The following is a 10050-nucleotide window of genomic DNA, read 5'->3' as shown; positions in this document are numbered from 1 at the left end:
GGGGGGGGGGGGGAAAGAAGATATCTGAAATGGCTGGCTGGCCGGCCACTAAGCTCAAGTGATGTAAAAATGAATAACTCTTTAGTGTGACACTAGTATGGTGAGGGAGGGGAGCAATAAGAAACTGAATAAAAACCGACAGCTCTAGGAAAGCAATGAAAATGAGAGTATGCTCCTCTGATTTTTCTGTTTCACAAAGTGTAGAAAGAGATTTCAACTGTTTGACACAATTTCAGGATCATGATGCCAGCCCCTGCCCCCTCCCCCCAGTACATCATAGTGGGGGAAAAGTCAAGGGACTGCCCTCGAGTATGTAGCATTGTTTGCTTTCACAAGCACCGATCTAAAATGATTTGTTATAAATAGTGAGAAACGACATGTATGTTATTTTCTGAGGGGTGCACAGATAGATAGATGCATCCAAGCTGAAACAGCAGCTTGGATTAAAAAAAGGGAAAGCAGAGGAGGTTCCCTTCTTACAAATATTTAAGCAAATATTAACAAATTAGTTAACTCAGTTGTTAATTAGCTCTTTACATTAATTGTTAATATTAACAAGCAAGCAAGGGAAAGGCAGTGTAAACAGGAGTTTCACATGTACATTTTTGTATGTTAATAAGCCTCTAAGAAGGGAAATGTGGGTAGTGCTTAAAACTTGGGGTCAGATTCCTATCATCTTTAACGGGCCGAAATTCCCACCAACTCCAATTTGTTCACTAGAGAGAAAGGACCCTGAGCCATGAAAGCTTTCATCAGAACACCAGGTTCACAAGCACCACAGTATGGTCTGAGCCAGCAGGGCTGTGAAGATGCATCTGCTGAGGTTTTGGCCCTACTTATATAAAATCCCACTTGATCAGATACTTGCCCCACTTCTTCTCCCCTTCCTTCCCCCCTCCATTAATTGCATTCTACATCCATAAAGGTGAGGGGGGTGGATTCTACAAACTCACAGCTGCCAAACTGTAATGACAAATGCCTGCCAAGTAATGAAATTTTAACTATAAACTGGAGCTTCACTTATACAGAACAAAATGTTCAATGCTGACACAAGGCCACTCCCAGCCTCTCCAACTTCTGCATTTGTGAAAAGTAGTAATTAAAGCTGTATTCCATTCAAGCCTGCATGCTAGTCTGACTCTGTGTACAGTAGGTTTACAATTGCTGTGGTCACTCTGCAGACGACTGTTGATACTAAAATGGCTTACGCATGTTCAGAAAATCACAGGTTTTCTCTTACTGCTGCAAACGCAATTTGCTTTAACTGTAGCCTATGAAGATTTATATCTGACAAAGAAAATTACTCTAAATTGCTATCAAACCATTTACAGGCCATGATTCTGCTCCTGCTGACATGTAAATAAATAAATCAGGAATTTATTAGTATATCATCCACAGAGTCCAATCCAATATTGACCCGCTCAGTGCTGCAGCTGTGGGGGAAAGAGAGCCACTTGCCCTAAGTTACCTCTGTCTGGCTCTTCAGAATTGCATTCTCTCCTTAATCTTTAGGCTAGTGCAAGGGTTCTGCAAAACATAGCCACCTCTTCAGTTCTAAAAATGAGGTATAGTTCACCTCTTTTAGAGCAGTACCTTTATATTTTCACACAGAAAACCTGGCACAGATCTTTTCAGCCAACCTTTGCTGGCTTGGTTTTAAACTGGAGCTGCCTTAACGTAAGAAAAAAGAAAAGTTTTGGAATGATGGCTGCTGGTAAAACTTGCATGTATTAGGTCCCAGCTCTAGTGCATGTCCTTCCATTTCAGACCTTCAGAAGTAAGAATGGTACCTTGGCTGTACTGTGATCCAAAAGATCACCCCATTTATGGGGAAGAGAGCCTGATCCTTCAGACGCTTGCAGTGAGTTATCCCATCCCATTATCTTAAGTGAGACTTGTGTTCAAGTGCCTGTAGGACTGAAGTCCTAAGTCTCAGATCTGCATTTACAGGACAGTACCATTTGAATGCAAATCCTATGTGACCACACAGCAGACTTTTATATTTCCTTGTATATCATGTTGCATGCCTGCAAATCAAAATGCTTCAGCTCATATCCTGAACATCCTTGGTTTAACTGGAAATGGGTATCACAATTCTTAAGTGCAGTTGTTTCTACTGCCTTCCCTTTAATAATCATTAAAAAAGTCTGCCAGGGATGAAATGAGAAGTAGCCAATGCTGATCCTCAAATTTATTTTTGTTTCAAACATTTATAACTCTTCCATCCTTGACTGACTCTCTTGGCATGCAGGAACCTCAGTTATACTCTCAAGTAATGGGATGCTATGATACAGAAAGGCATGGATGCATTATTTTGTCTAGATCTGTGTATTTCTTGTGCCAGCTAAAATAAAGGCTGACTGGCTTTTGGAATTCTTTGCAAATTCTATAGGCGTGTTTATTTCCACCATCATGTGTCCCTGGAGATAAGAACTGTAAAATGCAGAACACCCACAAAGTTAGAGCCCTGGGAAAAGGTTTGATTAAGCTACTGAAGTGCTGGGGTAGGGAAAGGGTTCAGCATTGGTTGTGAGGGCGAAGGGCAGCTGGGCTATTTCTGTGAAGGCATAACAGAAAGAGATGCCCAACCAGCAACATAGTGGGTGTCCAACTGACGGCAATATTAGGACTTTGGTAACTGCAGTCATTGCAAAATTGGTGATTTTCTTTCTTCAGCTTACACTGCTAAGCATGCAGCTCCTAACCAATTTCCAGTGCTGGTTTCACATACATGGAATACTGCAGTGCTCTCTGCATTTATTTGGTTTTCATAAAGATGCAATTTTGACAAGTTCTTAATTAGACAAAGTCACAGTCCCTACAGTAGTCCAAGATCTGTATGAAAAAGACACCTCTTGTCCCCCAACACCAGCAGGGAAATTGGAACCTATGATGGTTCTCAAAAGATCCACTAACCTGAAATCTTGCATATGGGTCACACAAATCACCTCCATAACAACTCTGTGTGTTTCTTCCAGCAACATAGCTGTTTGAAATGAGCACTGGCCAACGTGCCCTCACTGATATGTGCAACTCACCCTGGTTTTGGGAGCTAAAACGCAAATAACACAACTAGGGGTTAGGTGAGTAAGACATCTCACATATCTGTCCTCCTGCTGCTTGACTAGACCTCTGTTACAGGAGCAATTTCACCTTTAGCTGCTCAGCTTATTAAAAGAAGATTGAGACATGACTCAAGTACAGTGGGCACTGACTTGAGTGCCTGCAAAGAGAGAGAAGGACAGTATTATCTGTACTTCAGCTGGTATCATCAAAACCAGTTTTGAGTAAAGCAAATACAGGAGTAGGCTGCTTTCCCTTCTGGATCTTTTTTCCAAGTTTGGAGACTGTATATTCTGACTATGTATAGGGATAGATATAAACTTGTTGCTTTGGAAAGAGAGAGAATTTTTTTTTCCAATTTCTTCCAGCGTTCTTTGGATGTAGTATGCACATATGCCTGAACACTCACACCACACATGTACTGCACCTTGCAAATCCCTCCAAAATAACCACCAGATTCTAGGAAAGCACAAATTTGATGCCCTTAATTACACACTGTCTATCTCAGTATTGTATGCAAGTCAGAAAAGGAGGAGAAAGAGAATTATGAGCTTCAGTTTTACATCTCTGGGCATCATGAAAAAATAGTTTTCGTTGGCAGCAGAAATTCCTTCCTTCTTTAAGAATGCAAACAACCACCTATACTGAAAAAGACATTTTGGGAAATGCACAGAACCTAAATTACAGTTCTATTCTAATGAATACTAGACATCAAAACAGTGCTGATACATGCAGCTTCATGCAGTCAAAAAACTACAGCTATCACATTTTGTTTAAGACATAAGTGTCATGAAGAGTAAATAAGTTTCTCTCTGGAAAAGGGAATATAAACAAAAATTAACCAATGAGACTTTCATCTAAAACATCCATGAAATAAAGCAGTAATAAAACGTTTACTTCCATAACAGCCTGTGGTCTACTTTTATACATCCCTGTAAATAATTCTGTCATTTAGAACAAGAGATTCCAAAAACGTTGTTCTAAGTAGCTGTAAACTGTGCATGATAATTTTAAATAGGACCAAATATCATTTCAAAGTTCTGAGCATTATGACCAAAATTTACCTATACTACCCTGTTTTCAAGTGTTACTCACCATATATGAAGGGAATATTAAAACCCGCTTGTGTTTGCCACATGGCCACTGAGGATCATCTAAAAGATTTGGGTCATATTCAATATAGTCTCCCAGGTCACTACCTATAAAGATTGTATAAAAATAATTAACTGTATTGAGAAATTTCTTAGACTTGGCATAAACAGAAATAAAGTTTACAGTCAACCTACAAAATGACTTCTGCATTGCCTTTCTTAAGGCAATCAGATCCCATTAACTTTTTGAATGAGAGGTTGGTGCCAGGTTTTCTGAGATGTTCAAGGAATATTGGCACTGTTTGCCATTGCTTTTAAACACAAATAAATTTGCCTTAAACAGAAGTATCAATCCCTCAGGTGCCTTACAGATGTTGCAAATTATATTTTCATTTGCAAACATGCTGAGAAACTGTAATTCTTCCAATTCTGAACTCTCAGCTGTTTGTGAAATTGCATAATGTAGCTGTAGTTTACCATATAAATAGGATTCTTTAATAACTGTATACAGTATCCACACCCCTCCTTCACACTTAAGTAAGAAGAAAACTTCTTAACTTGTTTAGACAAAACCAGAGGAAAGGCATGGGAAAATATTTCAGTTATTTTCATCAGTAAAAGAATATAACAGAGTACCAGTTTTGATTTTTCTCCTGTTTATACAGACACTTCATTTGCTTCAAATAAAAAAAAAATGTCTTAAATGTATAATGTTTTGGCTAGTGCTTTTTGGAGAGTAGGAGAGAAAGGGAAGAATGTAAACACAAAACTTTTAATTCAGTGCAAGTCCCAAGTAAAATTTTCACAGCTGATTTATGACTTTGCAATCCTGTATGTTTTTTCTACAGTACTTGAGAAGAGGCTGGCCTTTGCATATGAGGAAAAGAAAAAGATGATAGCCATAGCAAAGTACAGCAACTGTGAGAGATGCCTGGAAAGGTAACAGGCTATTTTGCTCCAGTAATGTTGTCTACTTGAGACCATGCACTTTAAGCCAGCTCTGCTACGTGAAATATAGACAACTAGAGAAAAGACTTTCTATAATATCCATTAGTCATAATTTTCTTTGACAACTAACCTTTAAGATTTTTTTTTTAAATTAACAAAGAGACATCCCTCCTCCAAACAACATTGTGAAGAATTTACTATTGCAAAGGTGTACAATGATATCAAAATAAAAGAATACCAGTCTTACCTGTGTCAATGCTCCCTTGGGTGCTGTTAGCCCTTGCCAAAGAAAGGCTACGATGGCTTGCATTGCGAAACTGGGAGAAGGATGAGGTGGAGTCTATTGTGTTTCTCCTTGTTCCCAAGGCATTAGTTGGAAATAGAAACTGTGTGTAAGAGACCGTCTAAAAAGAGAGTCAGAATAAATACAATTATTAGCACAGCTCAGCCATAACAGGATCCAACCACTTTGACCAAGTTACAAATTGGGGAAGCCATTCAAGTCCCTCCCGCCCCCCAGATGTGACAGTTGCTCACAAGATTGATACAAGCCACCTGTTTCCCCTCTCTCTGATCTATTCAGGATTGCTTTTGTATAAACATCAATCTCCCCTACAAAAAATAATACACCTTCCTTACAAAACCCTGATGTGTTGTATTTACCAAATTCTAATCAAGGGCCCGTTTAAAAAAATCTACTGGCTTTCATAGTTTTTGTATCAGCCTTCACCTGCATTTCTCCCCATAAGAAAAATGGAGCAGATTTCAAGTACTTCTTTAGTAAAGCACTATTTCTATATACAGTACCAGGTGTGCTGAAGAATCTGGAGGGAATCTTGCTTGAACAATATATGGCTTTATGGGTCTTTTCTCCCATAGCATTTTAGCTGGCAACAAAAACAGTAACATAGCTAGCACAATATTGGAGGTACTACTTTATGCCAATGGCAAGCCAAGGTAATCCATTGCCTGGCAACATGGATTAAGGATGAATGAAAAACTTAAAGCAAATTTATGCAATTAATTTAACTTTTCTATTTACAGCATTAGCAGCAAGAACATTTTGATTCTTAAAAGTATTTATTATTCAAACTTAAATTTTTACAAATAATTCTTGACTGACTGTTTATTAGTACATGCATATTGAATTCAAAATCTGAGCTGTGATTAATTTTGACTGAGTCTATAGGGCAAAGATTAAGATCTTTGCAGGGCAGGGGATTGGACCAGGACAGAGGACTGGTGGACCATGGCCCATAAAACTCTTATTTGTGTGCACAATGACTAGACAGTGCAGGAGCCTCTAAGCATTACTGCAATATAAATCAAAGACAATGTATTACCCTCTTAGTGCCCGAATTGAACCACTAATTAAATTTGGTTTTCTGCACAAATTGAGTAAGGAATTCTTTATTTTCCATATATGCTTTTAAAATTACTTGTTTTCCCAAAGTGTCAGAATCTTTTTTATTCGAAGAAACAATGCTGGATCTTAAGTATTCACCTAGCACAAAAATATTGCCTCGCTGCTAAATCTTATTTAAAGACACAATTTATTAACATTAAGAATGTAACTACAATACTGCTTGACTACTTGATATGTGCAAGGCAAAGGAATGCCATCTGATTTAGTAATGCTCCATAGCCTTAGTTATTACCAGAGGGTAATTTCTCCAGGAACAAAGTAGTTGGCCTGTGCCAACAAACTGCAAATTCCTTTTACATTTTCATTTATCATAATTCTCCATATACTGCACTGATAGTTATTCTCTTATCTTTCATTCCTCCCTACCCTCCCTATACCTATCTATCTAGATTATAAATCTGTTAAAATATTTTTGGTTGGCTTTAAGTTTTTTTTGTTTTGGGGTTTTGTGTTTTTGTTTTTTTTTTACATTTCCTTGCAAAAAAATCTAAATCCTAGGTCTAGGAAACTATTAAATAAAACATTTTTACCTTTCCATCAGCACCTAGTTCCACACCTTCAAGACCAATGATCTCTTTTAAATACACTCCTCCAGTAGAATGACACTGACGTCCACCTTCCAATTTCATATCCCTGAAAAACAGAAGCCAGTGATAAACACACTTTTCTTACAATAGAAAGTCTGCTTCATACATATTCTGACCTTCCCAGACAGATAAAACAAAACTGACAAACCATTCAACACCAAATCTAGATCTGACAAATTCTTCTACATACAGCACAGTAGATGCAGCACAGTAGATGCGTCTACAAGAGATGCTGATGCACAGTAACCCGATACTACTGAACAGTAGCATCATGTGGCAAAACCCATGATGCAACGCTACTGCACAGTAGTATTACGCCACTGTGCAGTAAGTATCACAAAAAAGGCGTTTGCCTGTGCAACTGTGCAGAAACTCAGGTTACTGCACATTTATTTAGTACTTGTTTAAAAAAGTACTGAATAAGTGTGGCTGTAACCACTGCTCAGTAGCCTGTCATGTAGATGCGGCCTGTGCTGCTGAAAATATGTTGCATCTATATATTATATAAAAAGCCACAAAATACATCAAGTTTTGTTTTACTCATAATGCAAAAAAGCTGAGTGACTATGAAAAAACAAATCACCATGTCTGAACTAATAATCATCACGGTTCGTAGGTAGTGGGACTGGAAGGGACCTTAGGAGGTCATTCAGTCCAAACCCCAGTCCAAGACAAATCCCTGACTAAACCATTCTAGACAAATGTTTACCTAACCTGCTCTTAGGCAGGATGGAGAGTCCACAATCTCTTCAGGTAGCCTGTTCCAACACTTAAGTATCCTCATAATAAGACAGTTCTTCCCAATATCCAACCTAAATTTTGCTTGCTACAATTTAAGACCACTACTCCTCATCCTGTACCCTGTGGCCATAGACTATGGTCTATTTCCACCTTTTGTATAACCAACCTTTAGGTATTTGAAGACCATCTTATATATCTCTCATAGAACATCTGTCCCACAAACAAAAGAAAAGGAAAACTATAAAGGGGGACTGAGGAAAAGTTAAGTCCATATTTAAGTATCTACATTTAAAGACTTTTTGGGCTCTCTCATGCACATTAAGTCTCCTGCAGAAGAATTACTAAGGTTATTAAAGTTAAGTATGTGCTTACATGCTGGATGGGATTGTTAGGCCTTGATCAGTGAAGTCATTGGAAAAACTATATATGCTGGGAAAAAAGCTAAGAAAACCTGTGAAGGATCTTCACTGCATTTGGAACTGCTGGGCTGGGTTATTAATCTGAAACGTTTGATACAACAAGTGAACTCTGTCCTGATTCTTTTTATTTACATTTCAAACTGTCTTTTTCATTTTATTTCCGCCCAAAGTAAAAGAAAGTAGCCCCTCATAAAGCATAACAGCAAAATGCATCCATCTGCAGAGGACACCATGTTTCTATACTAAGAGGCCTTTGTACCAAGTACCAAATACTAAATCCATTAGAAACCTCCCCCGTGACCCCCAAACAATAATCCTAGATCCTTTAGTGAAATCCACGTAAGAGTGCCACATTCTTATTTTGGTTCTTGATATTTTCCTGAGACAGCACAATCATTGTTATGTTAAAATAACTCATTAGCAGAAACAACAGATAATTTTTTCAGTGCTTATACAGAAGCAGCTTGAAGGAACAAGTTGTATTAAAAAGGTAAATGTTATGTCGTATTATTTTTATGATAGCAGGATAAATTACACAAGACTCCATTGCATTAATTCCTTAAATCAAAACCTAAATATTTTAACTAATATTTAAAACTCCAATAACGTGAAGAAAAAGAATTTCCGTAGGCGTCAAAAGAATTATTTCAGGTATCCAGGTTGTGGGTGGTCTTTGAAATATTGTGAAAGCACTCTCGGCTCCCTTCTAATAATGTTATGGATATGGAACAGGAAATAATGCCATTATGAATACAAAGGCAAATCAAGGAACAGTTTAATAGAGAAAGGGGAACAGTAACTGGTAACATGTCAGATGGAAGTAAGTGGCACACCTTAAAAGACCAGCAGAGTTGTTTTTAGTAACTGTGGCCAATTCATAAAAGGAACTGACTTTTGGAAGCGAGATTAAGATTAGCTGGAAAATAAACACAACTACTAGACTGTTTCTTAAATATTAAATGAAGCTTAATACAAAAGAGTTCCTCAACTTTTTCTGTCATTTTTATCTTGCCTAAATAAAGGCCCCCTAGGGCCTTGTTACTACATGGCATTTTGTCTTAGCCCACTCAAAATGATCATACTGCAAGCACCTTTCAGGAACATTTTCAATTGTCCTTCCTTTTCAGAAATTCTACACTTGTACATAAAGCCTGACTGCTCATTTTGTTAAACAGAGTGGTATGACATCATGCAGATTCAAATCTATTTGTTCTCAGCATGGACAGAATTGAATTCCTTTTTCCTGAAGGAGACTAGCCCAAATTACCCAACATGTTCCTCCTTTACATATAAAAAGCCCCCAGCCACTTTAGTGAATTAACACTTCCCCCAGGGTAACATAGGGTCTTGGCTTATTGTTTTTATTGGCACTTTGAATTCTCTCAGGTTGTCATTCTCGTTACTGTACTGCTTTGTACCAAGCCTAAATGCATGTGTGTCAGCAGGAAGAACTCATTTTTTCACTACAGTGTAGTATAGGAGACCCCAGAAAGGCTCAAAGGCTTGTGTTAAGATCTCTGCTGACCCTGTTAAACCAAGAAATAACCTCTTCTGGAGTGTGAGCAAAGCTAGCCTGAAATTGCTTCTTTCAGGACCTATAAAATGCAAATGCAGCCAATAGCTATCATTACTGTAGCATTCAGGGACCCTCTCCACTCTAGCACAGCAAGCCCCAGGGCCTATGTTGCAATCCCTATCTTCAGGAGAGTTCAGAAACAGATTTTTTTTGTTAAAATGCTGGTGGCTCATAAGATCCCAAAGCAGTTGGGGGGATG

The 10050-nt window shown here is 38.1% G+C and overlaps 1 protein-coding gene across 1 annotated transcript in view; it reads right to left on the bottom strand.

The window, feature by feature from the left end:
- CABLES1 (Cdk5 and Abl enzyme substrate 1) overlaps positions 1–10050 on the bottom strand; it is a 49640-nt gene that overhangs the window by 12624 nt on the left and 26966 nt on the right. Inside the window, exons 4-6 of the mRNA XM_019546953.1 lie at positions 7059–7161; positions 5350–5506; positions 4159–4262 (exon numbers count right to left, since the gene is read on the bottom strand). Of these exons, the coding sequence (XP_019402498.1) occupies positions 4159–4262; positions 5350–5506; positions 7059–7161 (364 nt within the window). The remainder of the gene's footprint in view (positions 1–4158; positions 4263–5349; positions 5507–7058; positions 7162–10050) is intronic.

The sequence above is a fragment of the Crocodylus porosus genome, unplaced genomic scaffold (assembly GCF_001723895.1).
Source record: "Crocodylus porosus isolate Cpor-Errol unplaced genomic scaffold, CroPor_comp1, whole genome shotgun sequence".
NCBI classification, from domain to species: Eukaryota; Metazoa; Chordata; order Crocodylia; family Crocodylidae; genus Crocodylus; species Crocodylus porosus.
This window is presented reverse-complemented; position numbering and strand designations above follow the sequence as displayed.